Here is a 25,285-nt window from a genome sequence, read left to right on the forward strand (position 1 = left end):
AAAATATTGCTGATATTATATACTTATTTTATTCTTATATAAGTAAAATTTAGTAGAACTAAATTAGTAAGAAAATATTTACTAGTCTTGAAATAAAAAAGAAAGATTGAAGAAAAATTTTTATTCAGAAAATGTTAGAATATTTTCTATGCGGTAACTATAATTATATAGCTTTCTAGAATACCAAAAAAAAATAATATTTATTACGATTTTCTTTATGTTTTTCCTCTAAGCCATGTGTATGAAATGTATGGTTAGGTCAGTCAACCAGCCTACACAGCAGTGAACAACAACAAACCTCATGCACTTATTACTCCATCAATTCGCTTGAAAATTTTCCTTTCATTCAACTAACAAGAAGTCAATAAACGTTTCAATATTTCCTATTACCGTTATATACCAGCGCACATCATTCAGAATCGAAGTTTCGGGTATAGTAATAATACACACACACACACAGTTTATGTGCAAGTGTATGTCTTGCAAAGTTATTGCAACGAAAATGCATTTTTATTTGAAAATTTCGAACTTCGAATTTCGAAAAGTTGCTTTTGAGTATTTATAGTGGTAAATATAATGCGAGAGAGCGCAGGCGCTTTTTTGAAGAGAGAGTGTAGCGGTCGCTGAGCGTATGAGTAAGTGTTTTGGCAATACGGGGATATTTTCTTTAAACTAGTGGGACATTTTTTATATTGAATAAAGTAAAATACTAAAAGAAGATAAAAATAAAAATGATAATAATAATAATAATAATAATAATAATAATAATAATAATAATAATAATAATAATAATAATAATAATAATAATAATAATAATAATAATAATAAAAATAATGTAATAATAATAAAAATACTGATACCAAAATTCAAATGAGAAAAAAAACAAGAAAAAACGTTAACTTCGCCTTTTTTTTTGATTTTGATTAGCCAGTTTGTATGACAGCTAGATGCTATAGTTATCCGATCTGAACAATTTCTTCGTAAATTGTGCAAATGTCTCCAATTATAATTCATACCAAATTTCATAAAGATATTTTGTCAAATAAAAAAGTTTCCCATACAAGCACTTGATTCCGATCGTTCAGTTTGCATGGCAGCTATATTTTATAGTAGCCCGATTTAGACAATTTTTTCGGAAATTATAGAAATGCCTTCCATTATAATCCTTGTCAAATTTCTTGAAGATATCTTGTCAAATAAAAGAGTTTTCTATACAAGTACTTGATTAAGATCGTTCAGTTTGTATGACAGCTATAAGCTATATTTGTCCGATATCGACGATTTTAACAAATAAGCAGCTTCTTTGTGAGAAAAGTACTTGTGAAAAATTTCAGACCAATTTGAGTGAAAGATTTCGGTAATTTGGCGGAAATGAAAAATATGCAACCTCTACGCTTCCACTTCTCCCGCCCGGCGATTGGCTTATGAGCGTGTATAAGTAATTTGACTTCACTCAATAATTGATTGTTGTTTGATTAATTTGTCAAATCAAGCGACGACCACTTCAAGGAAATAATGCTGACACTGACAGTTGCAAATGATCGAAATTTTCAGTTGACATTCGTAAACGTTTCCAATCAAAAGCAATAATCACAACAAACACACGTGCAACAACAAGCGAAAACAGTACTAAATTAACTGCTTTAAATGTGTGCACTCGCCGACCCTTCTACATAATCTTGTACAAAGCTAACAGCAACAAGAGTGTATAGCATAAAATCAATAAGTTTCCAAAGGGAGCTAGTACAACAACAACAAACAACACGTAACATCTAGCAATTACAGCAATTAATGCCAGCAACAACAAAAACAAATCATTCACTGCTTGTAGTAAGCACCCACGCACACAAGCAAACTAACGGCACATTAAACTTAACAAAACAATTATTGCGTGTACAACAACAACAACGTAAGTAAGAAACAGAGTCGAAAAAGAAGTGCAAATCGGCAAGTCTGCATACATTTGTTGTATTAGTAGTGTTAGTTTTTGTAGTTGCTGTTGTTGTAATGTAGCGCAACATGCTGGTGCATCGAATTTCAATTGGAGCAACAACCTGATTGCCTGTTTAAACATTTAAGCGGTTTAATTGTGGCAATTCAATTAAGTGCCACGAAAATGGCGCAACAAGCAGAATTGTGAGAAATGGCAATAGAAAGCAAATGCATACATACATATATATATTTATAACGGTGTAAATGATATGTGTGTGGGTGGGTGTATTAAGTTTAGTAGTAGGGTTGTACTTAAGGCCTTTTGTGGTTGAAAATATAACCTTAAAGTAATTTAAATAATTATTTTGAGTTCAAGTTTTTTGGTCTTGAAAATTTTTGAGACATTTTAGAAATTCGCTGAAGAAAAGTCTATTTTATGATGTTGAAAATATTTTCTAGTATTTTTTTTATTTATAAATATGTTAATTTTTGAAATTTTGGTTAGTTGATTTTTTTTTTAATTTTAACAATATAAAGCCAAAATTTATTATAATTTTAGAAGTTTTTAACTTTAAAGGGTTTTATACTGCAATCCGCCTTGAAATATGCTAAAAAATCAAGATTCAGACTAAAAATTATAGCAGAAAGTTGTAAAGAGACCTACCACAAAGCTTAAGCAGCTTTGTGTCCAATATGTCAGTCATTCAGAGCTGACAATATACCGCCCAAAAGTATGCTTAGAATTTCAAAAAAAATTCCGCCTGCAACATCTATAGAATCAGACTAAAAATTATAGCTTAAAGAGAGACCTAGCACAAAGCTCTTCTTAAGCTTCCAATCCAATCTGTCAGCCAAAGTAATACTCACAACTAACATAATACCACCTAAAAGTATGCTTCGAATTTCGAAAACGTTTTTAGCATTTATTTGATATGTATTAGAGCGGGTCGATTTACAGGAAGTCAAAAAAATTGTGTATACATTTTGAACAACTTTGCCTAAGACTTTGGGTCTAAAACCGGTTTCGAGCGAGCGATTTTCTATGCATGTTGCAAGAAAATAAAAATCGACCCGCTCTAATATGTAAGTATATGTATGTATGAACGCTTTGGTACGAATTCTTAACCAAGAGTAATTGGCTTCCAAAATTAAAAATGTCGTTTTCAGATTTGGTGAGCAAACCTTCTCAGAAACGATAAGATCGATCGATATAAAATATTTACATGACCTTCTTAAGGACTTACATGGGTTTACGGGTTTCAAAATAATAACCTCTAGAATATTGTCCTAAATTTTCAAAATGATCCGAGTAATTGTTTCGGAGATACAGCCTTGAGAACTTATGCACTGGAGGCTAGCTAGTCTAAGACTTAACTAACTTACTATGGTAATTTAATCAAAGTGTGATATAGCTTAATAAAAAAATATATTTTCGCTGCTTAAAAATATATTTGTATATTTCTTCCCGATAAACTATAAATATATATCATACATATATAAATTTGAATTCCCTCAAAAACATGACACATCCGAAAATAAAATAAAATATTGACTTAAATGACCTTCTCAAGCTGCAATTCAATGTGGCTAGTATAATTACACCAATAACTGTCGCTGTCGCACATAAATTGCCTGCTATTCCAACGAACAACGGTAATTAGTGTTGGAGGCGGCCGTGGTAGACCGCTAAATTCATACAACTACAAAACTTGCCACGTGGAAACGCCCAAGTATTTTTTCTCCATATTTTTTTTAATACTTCTTTGTCACTTCGCTGACGCGTTAACTTTTTTTCCGCTGTCATTTATTTATGCCATTACGTAGGTTGCTATATATATTTCTGGCCTAACAATGTAAATAGGCATATTTATCAACGAAAATGTTTTTTTTTATTTTTTTTTTTTTTTTTTTTTTTTTTTTTTTGTTTTTGTCGATTGCTGTTTTGTTTCGGGCTCAGATGCATAGATCCATGATTCGTCGCCTGTGACGATCTTATAAACGTCTTTTGAAGCACCGCGATCATATTTTTCGCCATCACACGAGCCTTTTTTGAGCGATTGTCAAATTGTGCGGGATCCAACGAGAACAAACCTTTTTTACGGCCAGGTGTTCATGCAATACCGAATGCATGCTGGTGGGAGAAATGCATAGGCATGCCTCTATCTGAAGGTATGTTACATGACGGTCTTGCATTATCAGTTCACGTACGGCATCGCTGTTTTCTGGCACAACGGCTGGTTTTGGACGGCCTTCACGGAATTCTTCTTAGAGCGAGCGTCGGCCACGATTGAATTCGTTGTACTAGTTTTTCGGAGTGCTATAGGATGGTGCTTCATAGCCATACAAAGATTTTAGTTCATCGATGCACTCTTGTCGCGATAATCCACGTCGAAAGTTGTGAAAAATGATCGCACGAAAATGTTCACGAGTTAATTCCATTTTTTGGCCGAGATGAATTTTTTAATTCCCTGTAAATAAAACAATTCACGATTAAATGACAAAACGTTCTGACTGATGTTATGCTAAAAAATGTCAAACTTTCCAATGGAAATGTCAGATTGCACCTGGCAACACTTAGTGTTGCCCTAGGCCAGAATATATATAGCAGCCCTCGTAAAAGAATCTTTTTTCATATCGTTGAACTTATTTGGCGTTAAATACGAGACACAAATGCCATTCAATCGTATCTGAATATGGTTATGTGAGTATGAGTAATTTCGGTATCCAAGGTAGCTCCATGTTCTTCTACACAGTTTATGTATCAGTGATTCATATTCGTCCTATAAGTACACAATGTGAATATATAAGTGTGTTCGGGTAACTGTAAATTTGTCTATTTTATTGTCGCTTTCAGTCCCTTTTAGTATTACTGTCGTGGGTGGCAAGCAGTTAGTTTACTATAAAAAAGTTTTGAACTTTATTTGTCTCCGCAAAGTGTTCTTTAATTATGAGCATTTAACTTGTCAGGCATGGCAGAGGAAGGGTTGGAGAGCATGTGTAATTGCTATAAGCTTTTTATTGCTTCCGTAATTATTGGAGTTGCATAGGTTTGTCTCGTTGATATCTGAGTGCTAAGAGGAATAGGAATTCAAATAAAGTTCATAAAGAATAATTATAAAGTGCTAATTAAACATATTTAAAAAAATCTTAAGAAATGACTGTTCTGGCTGAGACTAAATATAATAATAAAGAACGTGTTATGATAGCAATGTTTCAACTGTTTATGCTGACTGGTAGATCTGTCTACTTGATTTAGATATTAAGACTAATGCGGTTAAGGCAAGCAGAGAGAATTCTCTAACCTTTGGAAAAGCTTAAAGTTCTTAGCACCTAGGATTCAAAAAACTTCACTCTAACTACTGAGGGGGTAAAAGCTTCCGAAAGCTTAGCTTTTTTTTGTTATCCTAAACCTATACAAACTGAGAAGCTTTCAAAGATGCTAGTAAATTATATGAAATTCTACCAAAATTTATTCTTATGATTTAATTTATTTGAAAATGGTTGCAGATCCTATCTAGAACATTGAGATATGCCCAAAAAATAGTAACGAGACCGATGGTCTCTCGTTTACCTTTCCTACCCTCAATCCGGAAACGATTTAGTACCTAAGAACAAATTTAGACTTTATAATAAAATTGAAATAAACCATAAACGTTCTTAGCACGTGGTATATATATCAATAATTAAAGAAACGTAGGTTATAGGAGTTCCTCTTTGGTACCATCTTTGAACCCAGTATCTCATGAAAAATTAGGGAAACGTGAAATCTTGGGAAATATCAGCGAAAAGAAGATCGACATACACCATCTTTTCGTCGAGTTTAACGCCGTCTAGGACAGTACGAAAAGGAGCTGCCTCTACAGGGTTGTCCGGAAAGTAGTACGACTGAGTCGATTTAAAAATATTTATAGAACCAATCGTTACAATTCTTTAAAAAAAATTTCAAAATAGGCTCCTGCCAGTGCGATTTCCAAGCATCGAAGGCGTCAGGGAAAGGATTCTCCGTAATAGCTTGAGTGCCGAGGTGCATGCTGCTTAGATCCCCTCTGTCGTCTCAAAATGCTTGCCTTTCATCGCCCTTTTCAGGCAAGGAAACCAAAAAAAACCAGGGTGGCCACATCTGGGATGTGGGGCAGATGCGGCCGCGTTGGGATGCCGGCCTTGGTTGGGTAGCTGTTCACAAGAAAGGCGGTGTGAGCCGGGGGATTATCGTGGTGCAACTTCCAATCGGCAGCGATGTCTTGTCGGACCCGATTGACTCTTCGTTTGAGTCTCTTGCGGACTTCCACGTAAAACTTGACATTGACGGCTTGTCCAAGAGGAACAAATGAACGATGCCTTTGATGTCAAAAAAGATAATTAGCATCGTTTCACTTTGGATTTGCTCATTCTTTCCTTTTTTGGGCGAGAAGACACCAGCGTGTGCTCTGGGAGCCGTGCGATACCAAACGTGGTTTCAGACAAAAATCTTCTATCACCAAATAAACAGTCATCGCATTAGCGCTTTGGCTCATACGTCACTGTTGACAGTCACAATAATGTCGTATATTTTGGAACCATAGTCGATGGAACCATAAGCTGTACAAGATATACGGCGATATTGACATATTTCAGCGAATTAAGATACTGCGGCTTCACTGGCTACGTCATGTTGTCCGGATGGATGAGAACACTCCAGTTTTGAAAGTTTTCGATTCAGTATTGGCCGGTGGAAGCAGAGGAACAGAAATACCTCCATTCCGTTAGAGAGATTAGGTAGAAAAAGACCTGGCTGGAATTGGCGCGAAATAGCGAAGAGAAAAAACGCTGTCTTCAACGCGACTGTATCCATGTAAGCGGTATCTACGACAGCAAAGAAGTATTTCTGTGTTCTGTTATACGAATATATACGTCATATTAGCTTTTCACGAGCGCTTCCTTAAATTTGACTTAAATACAGTTCCCTTTAAAATTTCCTGCAGTTCAACAACCCTTTCGGTAAACTGTTACTAAGATAATATTTATTAAAAAGCACAACAACAGCAACAATGGTGTCTAAAAAAATTACCCATAACAGGCAACAGGCTGTTACGCTCACCAAGCAAACTGAGAAAGTGTGAAGGCACTGCGAGCAGAAGTAACGCTGTCAACAAATATGCTCGCAAGAGAGCTCTTCAACGTGTGCAAAGAGAATTTCCCACTATTGCCTACGCTAAATATACCGTTAAGAGCACGTGAGCGCATTTACCGTTAAGCTTATGTGTGTGTATGCCTGTATGCTTGTGAGTTTGGACTGTGCGCTGGGATATTCTTCAGCGTTTCGCCAGGTTGACAGGCCGGAACTGCTCTGGCTGGCTGGCTGCTGTTGCTGGGACTTGGCGTGGCTGCTGAAAATTCAGAATTCAGTATGAAACGACAAAGCGCCGTCTACGCACGGTGAACGAATCGAGAGCGGATAAAGTTTGTGACGTTGATGTGGAAACCAAATTGTAAGAAGAAGCAGCAGCTGATTTGTAGTAGAATCAGCAAGGCAGAATTGTTGGCTAAACGACATACATAAGTGAAAATAAATATTTAGCGCAAACGAATTGAATTTAGCGAAAAATGATTTAAAAAATATTAAAAAAAAATAAAGTGTTAAGGTGTTGAACGGCAAATTTGTGTGAAAATCATTCTGGTTTTCAAGAAAACGTGGAAATAAAGCTGTCCGGAGCTGGTGTGCGCTGTTGAATGCCCTTACGTGGGCAACCGAAGTGCAGGTGTGTCAGAAAATAAGCGAGTATCTGTCAGTGTTCGCCACGGCTGCTGAAAAAAGTGAGAGGGGAGATTTTATTGCTGGCAAATAAGGGACAGGCACGCACGAGGCTGCGGAACCGACAGCCAGCGTCTTCTGATGAGTGACAATTTCGTACGGCCAAAAATAAACGGTATTACGCGTAAATTACAACAAAAGCAAAGCAAAACAGGCAATAAATCAAACGCACAAGGCAAAAGAGCCCATGGCGAAGGCGCTAAATACACAGATACATAGATACACAGTGAAAAAAATATCTGTTGAATGCGTGAGTAGCTATTTTTGCCGGTAAAATTAACGGTAAACGTGTGTGTTGCCAGTGCGTGCGTACGCTGCGGCTGAGGGTCAAGTGTGTGTAGTGGAAATTAGTGAAAATTTAGAGAAGAAAAATCGTGCAAAAAATATTACAATAACAAAAGTGGAGTGGCAACCGCAAAGCCAATAAAATATTTAATTAGAAAATACTTACAAATCCATCAGCAGCCATAAAACAAAAACAAAAACAAGAAAATGAAAATGACAGTCAACATCTATGAAATGCTCTTGCTGCTGTTTGCGCTTGTCTGCCTGTGCAGCGCCCTGCCCTCGCCCGAACCGCAACCGCAACCGGAACCGGCGCTCTTGAGCAGCTACAAGCCCTCCTTCATATCGAATCCAGCCATCTACACCTACACTGTGGCGGAGAATCAGGCACAAAAGCAACAACCACAACAACAAAAACAGCAGCAACAAGCGCAAGTCAAACAACAACAACAAGAGTACACAAAAGCTTGGCAGAGCAATGATATTGACTACAACACCAATAGCAATGGCAATAGCAACAACAATAATTACTTCAATTATGCCAGCAACAGCAATAATGAACAATTTAGCAGCAGCAGCAGCAGCTCGAGTGACTCTGCTTCCGCCGCCTATCAGAATCACTACTACACCAGTAGTAAATTTAGTGGCGTTTCGTTGGCTACACCAACAACAACAACTACGCCCGCAACACCCACTCAACCGTTGCCGGTGAGCGGTTGTCAATTGGATCGTCTGGCTGTTTATAAGGTTGTCTTGCACACCTATTGGACGCGTGATCTATTCCCCAAACACTATCCGGATTGGAGGCCAACCGCGCAATGGACGAAAACTTTAGGTGAGTGGATACGGTTAGGAATACGAAAAAAAGAAAGTTTAGGTAGTGTGAGATAATACGAAAATGGGCACAATGTGACTAAATAAAGTTGAAAAAAGTTGTTTAAAATAAAGCAAGTTTTTTTCGAGCGATTTCGTTCGTTGTGAAGTTCTCAACAGGATTATATATATTTTTTTTCGACAGCATTATTTGCTAGAAAGTGATTATTGTAATATATTTATGTACAATCGATATAAGTCAACAATCTCTTAGAAACTTAAAAAATTTCGTTCGTTGGAAGCTGTAATTCTCACATGATTTAAAAAATGTCTAGAGAATTAAGTGCTAGAAGGAACTATTGCAATATATTTATGTGCAGTCGTTATAAGCCAGGAATCTGTTAAAAATTTTTTTCTTTGAAAGTTGTAATTCTCAACTGATTTATAAAATTTTTATTTAGAGAATTAAGTGCGAGAAAATAAGCATTGTAATAAATTTGGGTATAATCGTTATAAGCCAGGAATTTGTTAAAAATTTAGTTTTTTGGAAACTGTAAATCTCAAACGGTTAATAAATTTTTTATCGAAAGAATTAATTGACAGAAAGTAACTGTTGTAATATATGTACATACAATCGTCATAAAAAAGCAATCTGCTGAAAAATTCGTTCGTTGGAAGTTGTAATTCTCTACCGGTTTATACATTTTTTTTAATGAAATGATTGCTAGAAAGTAACTATTGTGATAAATTTATGTACAATCATTATAAGCCAGGAATTTGTTAAAAATTTCCTTTCTTGGAAACTGTAATTCTCAAACGGTTTATAAATTATTTTTTTTGAAATAATTAATTGTTATGATTATGATGATTATATTTGTACATGAAAATTATACGGTTGTGCATAACAGCTTACTTAAGTAGTCAAGTTCATGGTTCAGGGATTATATGTGCTCTGATAAATGAAATATTTCTCTTTCACCTGAAATGGAAAACAGCTTCACAGCATGGATTTCTTTGTGTAATAACCTCGTCTAAGACCTTATTCTATAAAAAGACAGTTTTGAAATACATAATAAAAATTAAAAGACGTGTCCCTAATTTATTATCACATATTGGTTTAATTTCACTATTGCTTTTGAAAAAGTTATTGATTTTTCTTCGTGGAGCGTTTTTCCTTTATTTTTAAGAGTTCTTCAATTTGGCATAATTTTTATCAAAGACGGTTCTCAGCTCATATGATCTAATCAACAATATTTTATGATCAAAAAATCATTTTGGAATGAAAATAAAAACAAGAAAAAATAATAACTTTCACAAGTGCATTTATTACAATATAAAAGGGTATGGAAAGAATTTTGTCTTGGTTTTGATCGGTTAGTTTTCATGACAGCTACATATATGCTATAGTGATCCAATTTTAGACTTTTTATTCGGAAACTTTAGCGTTGGGTTTGGCAATAACCTCTACCGTATTTAGAGAAGATAACTTGTCAAATGAAAATGTTTTTCATGCAAGGACTTAGTTTTGATTGCTCAGTTTGTATGACAACTATATACTATAGTAGTTCGATTTAAAAAATTTCTTCGGAGATTATAGAAATGTCTACGATAATAATCCTTTCCAAATTTGGTGAACACATCTTGTCAAATTAAAAAATTTATCATACAATGATTTAATTTGGATTGGCCAATTCGTAAGACAGCTATATGCTATAGCGCTCCGATCTGGAAAATTTCTTCCTATATTATGCCGTTGTATTGGAAAATTATTCATAACGAATATGGAGAAGATATCTCGCCAAATGAAAAAGTTTTCCACACAAGAACTTGATTTGGTTGGGTCAGTTTATATGGCAGCTATATGCTATAGCTGTTCGATAATGGCGATTCTGATAAACAAGCAGCTTATTAACTTTAAAAAGATGTCTACAAAATTTCATAACGAAATCTCGAAAAATTAAGGAACCAATTCATGTATACACAGACGCACGGACAAACGGACTTTGCTATATCGATGCAGTTCAACACGCTAATCATTTGTATATATGTATTATAGGTGACGATATACCTAAAATGCAAAACAATGTATCATCAAAAAAAAAATTCGAAAATCGCTTTCAGATATAAAAATTAATATACATACAAGATGGCTCAAAACTAATCCTCCTATCAGAAGATGCTATAAATTTTGCAATTGACCTCTAATGTCAGTTCTGTTTTGACATTTGTGTAGTAAACACATGCGAATACACGTAGATAACCAATGGTACGCCACACTGCGTGCCACAACCGATATGCTGAAGGATGCATTTCCCGGGCGCCTAATCTTCCGTTTTGGCAATATGCACTGGCCAGCAAGATCGCCTGATTTGACCGCTCCACACTTCTTTTTGTGGGGCTTTTTGAAGTCGCGGGTTTATGTGAACAAGCCTCAGAGTCTTGCAGCTCTTAAAGACAATATCCGTCAAGAATGTGCGGACCTATCGCCGGAAGTTCTGGCAAAAGTGATGGAAAATGCCATTGATGTAAAAAGAATTTAAAAGACCAAATAAAAATAATCCACAAGCAGAATTAAAGTTATTCATTTTTTTTAAAAAGTTTTTCATTTTCTAAAAAACATCGGAAGGTGTTTGACTTGTAGAATCAAACTGTTTGATTTGTATGATCAAACATTAAAACTTAAATAAGATTCTTTAGATCCTTACCACTGGTGGGGGGAAAATAAAGACCGTATTTAAGCTGAGAAATATTTCATTCTTATTTAACATTTGTAAAGAATATAAAAATGTCTAAATACAAGTGTATTGGTACATTTCGCCTCTTTGAAGCAATGAACATGTTCAATTTTGAACAGAAGGTAATTTTTGCGCCACCAGTTATAACCCGAACTCTAATTTTGTTCCAAAATGAGTGTATGATAACTAAAATATAACCAAAACTCAAATTTTGTTTCAATATCAGTGATTTTTATTATAACGCTTTTCCTTCCTTTTCCTTATTTTTGGTGACGATATGTACTTTATAGGTTTTCCGACTTTTCCTTTCTTAACAAGGTAAAAAAAGAAGCGTACATATGTTTTTTGGAAGAACAAATACGTGCTCTTTGATAAGATCTGTTCTAATCGGGCTATCCTTACTAAAGAGCTAAGCGGACTTTCCATCAATTATGAATCGGACTCTCTCACCGTTTTGAAACCCCATTTGCTTGCGTGGTCACACACTAACTGAAGGACTTATCGGACTTTCCGGACTTTATGAATCGGACTCTTTCGGCAGTTTGAAAACCCCATTGTCTGAGTTGCCAAGACCTTGCTAAAGAACTTAGCGGACTTTCCATTATTTCTCTCCGTTTAGTTTTAGAAATAGCTGTTTGTAGGAAGATGGAAGCCATTTTATCTTGTCGTATTGGGAATTTCTCTTAGTTCATATTCTTAGCAATTCCTGAACCAAAAACTTTTCCGAAAGTTTTCCAACTGACTGTGGACTTTTAGTATATCCTTTAGTATATTTCTGGTACATATGTAATGGGTGCAAACTGCAGCTTTAAGACATTTTTGGAAGCATATACCATCTCCCTCTGCTATTCTAATCTATGCTCCTCTCTTATACGTCAAATGACTTATGTAAACCGAGATTCTCCCATAACACCCTTTGGACCCTAAAAACACGACAATTGAATTGTTATTGCCAGCCATTTCAAGATTATTTCATATTTTTAAACCGATAAAAGGCATTTGAGAGCGAGAAGTGGCACAACAGAGCACAATGTAGAAACGAAAATCTCAAATGCCCAACACGCAACGCAAAGGAAACTTGAAAACGGTAAAAAACAGGAAAAAGCTGAAAGCAAAAATATATTTAGGACAAAAAGCTGGCAGAAATGTGAAAACAAGCGAAAGATATGGAATTGAAAGCAAACGACATGCCGAACGAGGCGGTTGACGAGGCGTGTGTGCCGAGGGACAATTGCAGGATGCATGGACGGACACTTGAAATAACAATGTGCCATTTATTTACAGAAACAAACAGACACTGCTGCATTGCAACAGTGACGGCGAAAAAATCGCAATGACAAACGGACAAAGACAAAAATGAGGAAATGGCGAAAATAAACAAAACAAAGCGACAAATGAATGGTGAATGGCAAGAACTAGGATATATGGTAGATGTGTGGCACATAAAGCACACGAGGAGAAAACTGGCAGCCAGCAACAAAAGTTTGCCGAATGCAACCAAATGTGTTGTTGGCGAGAGGGGGTGTAGGGGGAGTATATAAAACTAGTTTGCTATAAAAGATGAAATGTTGTCGAGCTGATGTTGTGGTGTGCTGCGGCGGCGCATAAAGCCGTTGTAAGTCTTTGGAAATTGTGTTAGAGCTGCAGCTAGGCGCTAGGCTAAGTGTGGTTGTCTATGTGTGTGTGTGTTTGTGTATCCTGTGCTGGCTTTGGCTAAAGCTTGGCGCTCGCGGAGTTGCAAGGCAAGGTAGTGCAATATTTGTGACAAGGCGGGCAACAAAAAACGAATGCGACAAAGCAAGAAATGAGGAGATGAAGAGAAAAGCACAAAATGACAAAAGCAAAAATGACAAAGGAAACAACATTCGACATTTGCAACGAAATTGCAATTTCAGTCAACGCAAGCTGCAAGCAATTTCATTGGGTTCATTGCTTTTACGGGCGGCGTTTCTCTTATTGTTATTGCTGTTGTTAGTGTATTGTGGTGAGCTGCTTTTGTCGCAGCGCGAATTTATGACAAACGACGCACGGAAACACAAGCAGTTATGTGTTTGTTGTGGTGTAGGTGCCCGCAGCGGGTGCAGCTGACGCAGCGCAGCGCTCAAATCGCAATACAATAACAATAACAAAAAAAAATGTAATATAAAACAGCAAAGCTGCCACATTGTGTAACATTAAGTTGAAAACAAAAGATATTTGCGGCAACTGGAAAAAATTATAGTCAACTGCAAACAACAACAACAATATGAGGAATGCGAATTTTCTTCCGCTGCAAGCTACAAACTGTCAGCAGCAATAAATAGCGATGTGCTGAGTCAGTTTTTGCAGTCACTAAATTTCTTAAAACGTTGTTGTTGTTGTTTTTTCAGTCGCCAGATTTCTTAAAATGATGTTGTTGTTTTTTTTTTTCGGACACTAAACTTCTAAAAATGATGTTGGTGTTGTTTATTCAGTCACTAGATTTCATCAAATGTTGTTGTTGTTTTTTAAGACACTAAATTTCTTAAAATGTTGTTATTTCTTAAGACATTAAAATTTTTAAAACTGTTTCTTCAAATGTTGTTGTAGTTTTTTAAGACACAAATTTTCTTCAAATGTTGTTGTTGTTTTTAAGACACTAAATTCCTTCAAATGTTGTTGTTGTAGTTTCCTAAGACACTAGACACTAAATTTCTAAAAATGTTGTTGTTTTTTCTGTTTTTGCTGTTGTTCCTTAAGACACTAGATTTCTTTAAATTCTTTGTTGTTATTGTTATTGCGTGAACTTTTACGCGTTTTTTGCGACTGCTAGTATCGAATTTATTATTTTCATTTCTCCCGCTTATTCGCTTATTTCTGTCATTGTTTTGCTGACTTTGTGTCGCTTTTGTTTTATTGCTTTTCTTTTGACGTATTTCCTTTTGGCGTTTGCCTGGCGAAAATTGCCGAGAAATTACATTGAAAAATTGCAAAGAAATTTCACTTAATATTTTTTAGTGAGTCGCTAAGGGCTTTTGGGGATTTAGATTGAAATGCCGTGACTTAGAGTGAAACATTGCGCGCTGCTGATACAGTTATATAACTGCATATATATGTATGTATGTATGTATTTTATGGCGCGCTGTAGTTTTGCCAAAATTGTTGTGGACTTAGCGCCTGTGAGCGCGTTAGACAGAGAGAGAGAAAGAAATGGAAAGAGAGCGAGCGAGCGCGCGAGCGCGCGTAAACAGGAAATCAGCTGAAATACGTGCAACGGATGTTGAGGAAAACGCTTTAACGGCCAGCGCTGCGGGAATATAAAGCAAAAATAGAGGATATTAAAACGAGAAATTCAAGTAAGCGGTTTATTGCTTGTAATATTATTGTTTTTGGCTTAAAGAACTGTGTGAAGAGTTTAAAAATTGAATTAAAAGTGTTCACATAAATGAAACAATTTTGATGTAATATTATTTTTTGAATTTTTAATTTGCAAAGGTCTGCGAAAAAATATTTTTTTTTGAAAAAAATTTAATAAAAATTTCTTCAAATTGTTTCAGCTTCTAAAAAACTTGATCTCCGTTACTTCTTCCGACACTCTATCTTCTTTGCCCACTCCTCGCCACAACTAAATAATTTCATTCTTTTATCGCAACTTACTCATTTCCTTTACCACAGGCGCATTCTCGCTTCCAAGCAAACATATCAAGCGCTTCATGCTCGCTTATCTGCAAATATTGTGTTTGTTTGGCACAATTGTGTATCCTGCTGCAGACACTCACAAACACAAATTTCTACTTCATATGTATACTTCGATGTGTGTATGTATGCACTGCCGCTTCTTTCCACATCATTCTTCTGCCGCAGCTCGGCGTATCCTTAGTGGCTGGTGACTGGCAGTGGCTGACTAAGTAGAAATCTGTGTCATTCTTTTGTTTGTTCACTTCATTACTGTTTGGCTGGCAGCAAGTGCATTCGCACTCAAGTCGCTCGTTTTGCGAGCAATTTCGTGCATACTACGTACGCGGTGGCGTATGAGTAACAATTTTCGGTGATTGCTACATGCAGTGCTGTTGTTAATTTTTTGTGTACATATGCTTACTTGTGTGTGTGTATATATGTTTTTACTTGCATGTATCTATATATGTAGTATATGTGTGGCATATGGTTAGTATATAATTGGTTGCTGTGTGTGTGTGAATGACTGTTTAAATGAAGCAACAGCTAAATTGCATTTTATTAGAAATTTAATTCTATTGAGAGGTTTTTTTCTTCTTTCGTGCACATCACTTTTGCAAGTGATTGATTTGGTATAAATACGACAAAGACTTGAAAGGCAAAATAAAATGAAAGCTACACTAAAAATACCCAAATCACAAATGTAAATGTAAAATGGCAGCCAACTGACAAGTAATAGTCGAAATTGACAAGCAGAAGAATAAAATTGCACAATGAAAATTGAAAAAAAATTACGCTGTTTTGATTAAGTTGAATGATAGACTGTAAGTAATTTGTAAAGTTCTTTATCTGAATGAGGCTTTATGTGTGGAAAAAATATGTATAAAATTTTTTTTAACAAAATGTATATTTATTTAATCAAGTGCTTGCCTGGAAAACTTATGCATTTGATGAAATATCTTCACGAAATTTTGCAAAGATCAATAACTAAGACTAAAATGGAATTTTCGAAAAAATGGTTCAAATCGGACAGCTATTGTAAATGGCTGCCATAGAAACTGACCGATAAAAATCACGTCCTTGTATGAAAAACCTTTTTATTTAACAAGATATCTCCGAGATATTCGCAATGGATTATTGTGAAAAGGAAGGCAGCAAAACTGCGAACATATTATTTAGATCGGCTCACTATAGCATATAGCTGCCTTACAAACTGGCCGGTACAAATCAAATTTTTGTATGAAGAATTTTTATATTTGATAAGCTGTCTTCACAAAATTTGTCATGAGTTAGCATCCCAGATAGTAAAACAATTTTCCAAGCAATTGTTCAGATCGGACAACTATAGCTTGTAACTGTCATACAAACTGATCGTTAAAAATCAAATCCTTGTATGAAAAACTTTTGTTTTTGAAATGATATCTTCACAAAATTCTGTACAGATTATTATTTTAGGTATCGCTACCATATCTGAAAATATTTTTCAGATTGGACTACTATAGTATACAGCTGCCATACAAACTGACCGATAAAAATCAAGGCAAAGCCATTTTTATACATTTTTGTGCCATAAACAATGCTTTTGTGAATAATAAATAGCTTCAGTTCAGCCGATATTAACGTTTTTTCTTGTTTGTTAAATAACTTTCAATTAATTATTTAATTTTTTTTTTGATTTTTTAAAATTTTTTAAATTTTTATTATTTTTAAAAAATTTTTACTTAGTTAAATTTTTTTTTGTTTTTAATTTATTTTATAATTTTTCTAAATTATTAAACAATATTTTTCTTAAATTTTTATAATTTTTAAAAAATTTTTTTTAATTTTTTATAAATTTTTTCCTTATGTTTTTTTAATAATTTTTAAATAATTATTTTTTTAATTTTTTTTATTTTTATTATTTAAAAAAAAATTTACTTAATTAAATTTTTTTTTGTTTTTAATTTATTTCATAATTTGAATTATAATAATTAAACAATATTTTTCTTAATTTTTTATAATTTTTTATAATTCTTTAAAATTTTTTTAAATTTTTAAATTTTTTTTAATTTCTATAATTTTTTTTAATTTAATTTTTTTATTTTATAATTTTATAAATTACTTTTCTTAAATATCTTCAAAAATTTAGTTATTTAATTCAACTTCCACCATACTCCTCAACCCCAACTACCGCTTCAACTATTTTCCAGCTTTGTCAGTTTCATTGCAATAAGAAGCAGGAGAATCACGAAAACACCCTTCTCCATCTCTCCATCGCAAATGCAGAATAGAAAATAAAACCGTTGCTGTTTTCCGTATCATCGCGCCGCCGCTGCAAGATAAGCACGTACAAAACGCATTTCTTAGCCGGACTTCCTTACGAGACTACAGTCACACACACACTAACACTAATACACGCATTTACGTGCTGCACTACTCACAAGCACGCTCTTATTCATACAAATAACTTGCCGCTTATAAACATATTTGTACGCTAATCTGCCACAATGCCGACTTAGCATGTGTGAGGGAATTTTTTTTTTTAACCAAATCTATATATGCATTTATGTATGTACGAGTGTGTGTTTATGTGTTGGTATGTGCAGTAAATTCCTGATGACGGTAATAGTTTCGTGCGGAAAAGGAAATGTTGTTGGCATATGACGTCAACTTGAGAATGTGTGCAAAGATATGGGATTATAAATATATTTGGATTCGAATGCACAAACCAGTGTGCATACAAATATACAGACAAATATGCAGCTAGCTGTGGTGGTAATGTTTGTTGCGGTGAGGTGAGGTGAGCCGTATGCATCTGTGGTTAGCTCAGCAGGGTATTGGAAATGCTAGCTTAAATTATCGCCGCCTGAAGCAGCAAGCACATGCAGATATATACAGATACGTAAATATACATACATATATATTTGTATTTAAAATATTTTTATATATTTATATAAGCTTAGATAGCCACATGCAGGTATTTTTATATGGAAAATATTGGTTTTTGACAATACTTGGTTTGCATATTTTTAATTCTAAAAAATATTGTTGCTATAAATAGTCTATTGTAATGAATTTTGAACTTTTTTCGGGTAGAAAAGGATGGATAAGTTTCAGCAAAATCTAAAGGGGTCGGGTTCAAAAGTGGTCGATTTGATATGGAATACCCCATATATATAAATGATCAGGATGATGAAACTAGTCGAAAATTAAAATTTACACCTGGGATGATACAAGCTACCCTTATAAGAGCAGGTATCCTGCGTATACCCAAAAATAATAATTTCAAACTTCTGTGGCCTTACAGTAACCGTTACCTTAACCGTTTTGAGCAAGCTGGACTGCTTTTTCGAATTTATCGGAAAAATAATAAAAATTTTATCTATAAGGTTTTATAACGGCCAATTTAAGGCTTCATTATTTATAATGTATGTGTTGGAGCTATTGTCCGTACAACAAGCATATATTAAAAAATATTGGATTTTTGATTTTAGAAAAAAATGATATAAATAAATGAAAATAATAGTGAGATGAAGTTCGTCCGAAAAAAAATTACGGGCTAACTGAGGTCGGGTAAAGGAAGAAGAGGGTGTGGTTTGATATTTAAGGATTGATAGGGATCTGTTTTCTGTCTTACTTGAGAAAATTTACCGTATATTTTTTATGCCATCAGAAAGTAAAGACTTCAACGCAGGAAAAGGTCACTGACTTTTAAAATTACTAAAATTTCGACGCGAGAATTTTTGATTGAAAATTTAGGTTCCTTTTATTTTAAGTCGAAATGACGTTTTTTTTTGTTTTCTTTTTGCGGGTATGGGGTAGAAAATGCCTGGAACCACATTTGCATTGCTTCAGTTTGGCATTCCATATTTCTCATTGAGAGACGTACATCTTTGCTGCGAATTTCTGGATAATCCCCAGTTTGTTTTACTCTCCAGCATGACTCAGATTACATTGTCCGCGTTCATTGGGCCAACCAGGTCTTCCTTTGAAAGAATGTGTGTTCAACGTTGTTTTCTGTCGCGTCGTTGAACAGGCATGATGGCTCTGTGACTTTTTCAATTCCGTGGAGGTACTTCTTGAAGTATCCGTGACCCGATAATATGTAGCTGAGTTGTGTGAAATTCCAATTCTTCCAACTTACGGCTTATCCATAACTGTAGGACTCTCATTCTCCCATCTTCATTGCTATGCGAATAACGGGTCTATCTTTATTTGGTCAATTGCGCTCTTGTCTGTTAAGGTGAGGAAGGCGATCTTCGCTGGCTTTCCTGTGGCGTGCTGGATTTGTACCCAGAAGAGATAAAAATATAAAAACTAAAAACTTGGTTATTTGACAGTATAAAATGAATTTTGAGGTTATGCCAAAAATGTCATTATACACAAGTTAAAGATCATTTCATTACCTATAACATTGCCATATAACTTTTCTCTATACGACGCGTAGTTGTACCAGAAATCGATATTCGGCTCACTTTTGCCACAATATTCGACTTATTAGTCGTCATTTTACGGGTGGTAAGCATAGATCCAAGACTCATGGCCACTAGTAATACGTTTCATGACATCCTGGTAGTAGTAAAGCATTGTTTCACAGACGTTAAGGCGACGCTGTTTTTCGAAAAGAATTTAGTGATTTCGGACCAATCGTGCTTTCTTTTTTCGTAGGCCGAAATGTTTGTTCAAAATGGTTTTCACTGATCCTTCCGATATTCCAACGATGACAGTAAGATGTCTGACTGTTAGTTGTCGATTCTCAAACACCAATTCCTTCACTTTATTGACGAGCTGTTCATCGGTTGATGTTAAAGGCCGTTCTGGACGTAGTTCGTCGCCAACGCGTTCTCTTTCCCCCTTTGTATAATTTGTAACAATCAAAAATACTTTGCTTGCGACAAAAAATTGTCACTGACGAGCTGTCCAACATTCTGAACGTTTCGGCACGAGAAATTTGATTCCACACACAAAATTTAATTAAAGTTCTTTTTTGAATAATTTCACTCATTGCAAAAATTGTCGAAGACACTTTCTGTTCTGCACTATACTAAACTCTAGCAATTTTTTTGTTGTAATATTTGGCACATATGTCACTGAAAGTCCGAGACTCATATCAACCTAGAAAAGAAATATTCCGAAGTATGTGTTTTCGCGCGAAATTTAAATTAAAAAGTCTTACTATTTTTTGCCCACAGCAGTGATACGTAATAAGTCTTAATGTTGAGGCCACTGAATCCGAATTTTGGTAGTAAATTTTAACAATTTTGACTCGCGGTTGGATCATAAATCTTTCTATGATGAATAGGCAAACCTTACTGAAGAGAAATGTCGAAAAAGCGGGAAAAATATGGCGTCGTTGTTATTCCTATCGGCCCACTTTGAAAAAAACTCTGTATAGCACATTTAAAACTAATAATAACAGCTAAACACACAAGCACACGCCACATTAAACACTATAATCTTTAATTATTGTAAAATTTCAGCATTAATTACTTAATTTAACAAACATTTTGGTTTAACATTAACGCCGAAATATCAACCACTAAAAGCAAATATTATATTATAAATATATATATATGTATTTATTATATAAAATAACGGTATTTAATTTGTAAATGCGTGTAAATCGAAATTTCGGTTGATTCGTTAGTGTTGACTTAATTTTTAAATCTAAATAAACAATACAAATTGCCACAGTAATTCATTTAGTAAAAGCGTGTGAGTGTGTATGTGTGTTAACACAAATTAAATATGATGCATGTCTGCGTAAATTGATTAAAAACCGCATGCAAACAAACGCACACATAATGACATATGTACATATATATGTAAATAGGCGAGAAAAGCGTGTCTATGTGTGAGTGTGAGTGTTTGGTGGTGTGCGTGCGCCTCTATTAAGCACATTCACGCAAAACACACACAACTAATGAGGGTAATGCAAACAATAATGCATGTAAACACGCGTGTACCACATCAACGCGCGCATGACATGACTATTTTTTGCCTGCCCTCGCTGAAGTAGCGGCTGCCAGCGCCTGTGTGCCGTGTGTGTGTGTGTGTGTACATTGTAAGCCACCTTTCCGTATTACGCCTCGACATTTGTGCAAACATTACTAAGCCCACGCGCGCTAACCAATCAATCGACTATTGGATGTACACAGCTCTAGTGGTTTAGCGAGCGCTAGGTGAGTTGAGTGCGTTGAGCGTTTATGTGTGTGTGTGTGTGTAGACTATGTAAGCCTGTTTGAGGTTGGTTGGGCGTTCCACTGCCGCCCAGTTATCAATTTTCAATTTATTACAGCCAAGGTACCAGGCACAAAGGCCTTTCCGACAGGCAGTCAGGCAGTTTCACTCGCCATACATACACACACACACACATACAGGTGCATATGCTGATGGAATTTATGCGCACTCACGCGCTCACACAACTTTCTGCACATATAAATTTAGACATAAATTTATGCATACATTTTAACACATAAGCATATTATATGCATACATGTACATATATATATATGTATACCCTCATATATTTATATGCTTGTAAAATATGCATGACTGCGCAAATATCTGCGGCGAGTGTGTGAGCTTTGGGTTGCTCACTAGCAAATCGCTTACTTTTTCAATGCACACACACACGCAAATACAACAAATACAAACAAACTGTTTTATAAACCAGAAAAAATTTTAACTATAAGCTATAATACCCTTCACAGGCGCGTTTGCTTTGACATAAAAATATATAAAAACATTCTTGTTTTTAATCGGTTAATTTGTATGACAGCTATGCGCTATAGTAGTCCGATCTAAATGATTCGTTCGGAAATTGTACCGTTACTTTAGATAATAATCCAACCAAATTTCATGAAGATATCTTGTCAAATAAAAAGGTTTTCCATATAAGCACTGGATTCCGAACGTTCAGTATGTATGGCAGCTATATGCTATAGTGATGCGATTTGAGCAATTCGTTCGGAGAATATACTGTTAACTTAGATAGTAATCTGTGTCAAATTTCGCGAAGATATCTTGGCAAATAAAAAGGTTTTTCATATAAAATCTTTATATATTTGCTTAGTTTGTAGGGCAGATATATGCTATAGTAGTCCGATCTGAACAATTCGTTCGGAAATTGTACCGTTATCTTGGATAATAATTCACAAAAAATTTCAAGAAGATATCTTGTCAAATAAAAAATATTTTCATATAAGCACTGGATTCCGATCGTTCAGTTTGTATGGCAGCTATATGCTATAGTAGTCCGATCTGAACAATTCGTTCGGAAATTGTACCGTTTCTTTAGATAATAATCCATATCAAATTTCATGAAGATATCTCGTCAAATAAAAAGGTTTTCCATACAAAAACTTGACTTTAATGGTTCAGTTTGTATGACAGCTATATGTTAAAGCTATTCAATCTGAACAATTTCTGTGTAGATTCCATCATTCTTTTAGAAAATTATCCCTACCAAATTTCACGATGATATCTCGTCAAATGTAAAACTTGCCCATACAAGCACTTTGTTCTGATCGTTAATTTTGTATGGCAGCTATATGCTATATCGGTCCTCTATATACAATTCCAACAAATGAGTAGCTTCTTGGTGAGAAAAGCACTTGTGCAAAATCTCAGCTCGATGTTTCAAAAACTGAGAAATATATGTAAATGTATTATATTTATATCCCTGTTCAATGGTATAAAAAAATGCACATATACAAGTATATGTATGTATGTATATGTCTGCGTTATGTCACTGCAATTTCGCTTGTTGCAGACTTGCTCTTCTTATTGAGCTTAACTTTTAACCGCCATCAGCGACATAACTTCGATTGGCCATAATTTTTCAATGCGGCTTTTTTCACTGCTTTGTTGTGCTATATTTTCCAGCATTTTTCCACTCTCTGCATATTTTACTTAGGGCAATTCTGCAGTTTTCCCTTTTAGCCTACTTTCGCCTATGATTACTTTTAATTACTGCAATGGCTTATAGTGAAAAGTGACTACATTGAGGCAGAAAAATGTTAAAGTCGATGGAAATTGAAGCATACATTTAGGCGCTGATCACAGTTTTTTTAATGGAAAGTCTTGTTTTAAACAAACTAAGGTTACGTTGGTTATAAAGTTTCGCCAAGGACTTTTTTGTTGAAAGTAAGAATGCAGAGTGGACTGAATAGAGGAAAGAGAGAATGTGGTTTAGTTAGTTTTAGTTTAGTTGCAGACTTAATAAATAACGGTAAAAGTGGATTTTTACACATTTTGATAATGGTTTACTCTCAAGAAGTGATTTAGACATCCTAAACTTTATTATTGCTGGCAGAAAAAGTTCAAATGACATTGGTTCTTATTTGCAAAATTTTTAGTGTTTCTACGGAAAAAAATAATGAATTGATGTAAAGTGAAGCATATATTTAGGAGCTGGTAATTATTTTTGTTAAACAAAAATCTATTAAACTTAAAATTTAGGCTAGGTTAGTTATAGTTGATTAGTAACTTGAAGGAAAATGAGTTTCATAATCACAATATTAAATTTAATAAGCTGTTCAAGGCAATATTTTTTTACAAATCCCTCATTTAGCTGCTTCTACAACTTATTAAGAATTTTTGCCAAATAATTTTGTGAAAACACTTTCAGCCTAAATGTATGCTTCGAAAAACTTCTCGTTCAATAGTAAACTTTATTCACATTAAATTTCTAGGCAACCCACGTGTGATATTTAAATTTCAATTTATAAATTTATTTTGGTAGATAACTGCATTTATTAGAAATATTTTTTTGGCATTTGAACTATATTTTTAATTAAAAAAGGTATGTTTTTTGCCACGAACAACACATATTTTATTTCTGCCATATTTAATAATTAATTCACATCTTGAAAAAATATATTATTCCCATCACTGTTTCATATTTTTTTTGTTATTTAGGTATATCATTGTAATATTTAATTGCATAAATCCATATTACTTCTCGTTGGAAAAAATTTTGCCAATTATTTTTATGCTCTGGCCTTAATTAATTATTTAATTAATATGTTTTAAAACTATACCAGTTGAACTTTGCCAGACTGTTTTTGTTGCTGAAAATATATTATTGTATTGTTTTGTATTTTTTTTATATTCCAAGCTAATTTAAATTTAATTAGCATATAATTAGAAAACATATTGCCTACATAAAAATCATTGACATTAAGAGGTACAGCAGAGGAAGGCCTTTACTCCTTTAGACAGGCGTTTTAGGCGAAATTTATCAAATTTAGTGAATTATCTTGATTAGGCTATATTATGTACTAAATTAGTTTTAAATAGCTTTGTAATTGAGTCTGATTTACAGCATTAATATCAGAGGGAGAGCATAACTTCTTTAAGGCCGTTTTAGAATGTGTTTATTTATATTTAAATTTCTTCAATTCGTAAATTATCTTGATTAGACTATCTGAAACACTATCTGAGTTTAAAATAGCTTCTTAATTGAGTCTTATTTACACAAGTAATATTTGTGGCGTTTCAGACAGCTCTTAGTCATATTTTAATTTAGTCAATTAGTATATTGTCTTAATTGGATTAGCTGAAATACTATAGGAGTAGCTTCTTTATTGAATTTCATTTACACATTTTTACTACTTTGTAGGGATTTTATACAGTTCTTAGTCATATTTTAATTTAGTCAATTAGTGAATAGTCTTTATGAGACTATTTGAAATACTGTATGAGTTTGAAAAAGCTTTCTAACTTAAATCTTAACTCCCTTTTAGGCATTTCAGACAGTCTCTAATTAAATTTTAATGCAGTAAATTAGTAAATTGTCTTGATTTGTCTTTAGAAGGGTTCTAAACAGTCTACAATTAAATTTTAATGTGGTCGATTAGTAAATAATCTTGATTTGCTAAAATTTAAGTAGCTTCGTATTCTAGTATTTCAACAATTTTAGGCTATTTTAAGTAACTTTTTTCGAATATTCTCCTAATTGAGTCAATTAAGGGTATTTTTTTACAAATTTCAACTGAAAAATTAAATTGTGGAAAAAAGGCTAAATAAACAATTTTAGACCATTTGAAACAACTTTTTTCGAATATTCTCCTAATTGAGTCAATTAAGGGTCTTTTCATACAAATTTCAACTG

At 34.2% G+C, this 25,285-nt stretch overlaps 1 protein-coding gene across 1 annotated transcript in view; it reads left to right on the forward strand.

Moving 5' to 3' along the window:
• Nucleotides 1-7,246: 7,246 nt before the first annotated feature.
• LOC126755554 (spondin-1) overlaps nt 7,247-25,285 on the forward strand; it is a 178,590-nt gene continuing 160,551 nt past the window's right edge. The window contains exon 1 of the mRNA XM_050468210.1: nt 7,247-8,843. Coding sequence (XP_050324167.1) covers nt 8,216-8,843 — 628 coding nt within the window. The 5' untranslated portion in view covers nt 7,247-8,215. The remainder of the gene's footprint in view (nt 8,844-25,285) is intronic.

The sequence above is a fragment of the Bactrocera neohumeralis genome, chromosome 4 (genome assembly GCF_024586455.1).
Source record: "Bactrocera neohumeralis isolate Rockhampton chromosome 4, APGP_CSIRO_Bneo_wtdbg2-racon-allhic-juicebox.fasta_v2, whole genome shotgun sequence".
Lineage (NCBI taxonomy): Eukaryota > Metazoa > Arthropoda > Insecta > Diptera > Tephritidae > Bactrocera > Bactrocera neohumeralis.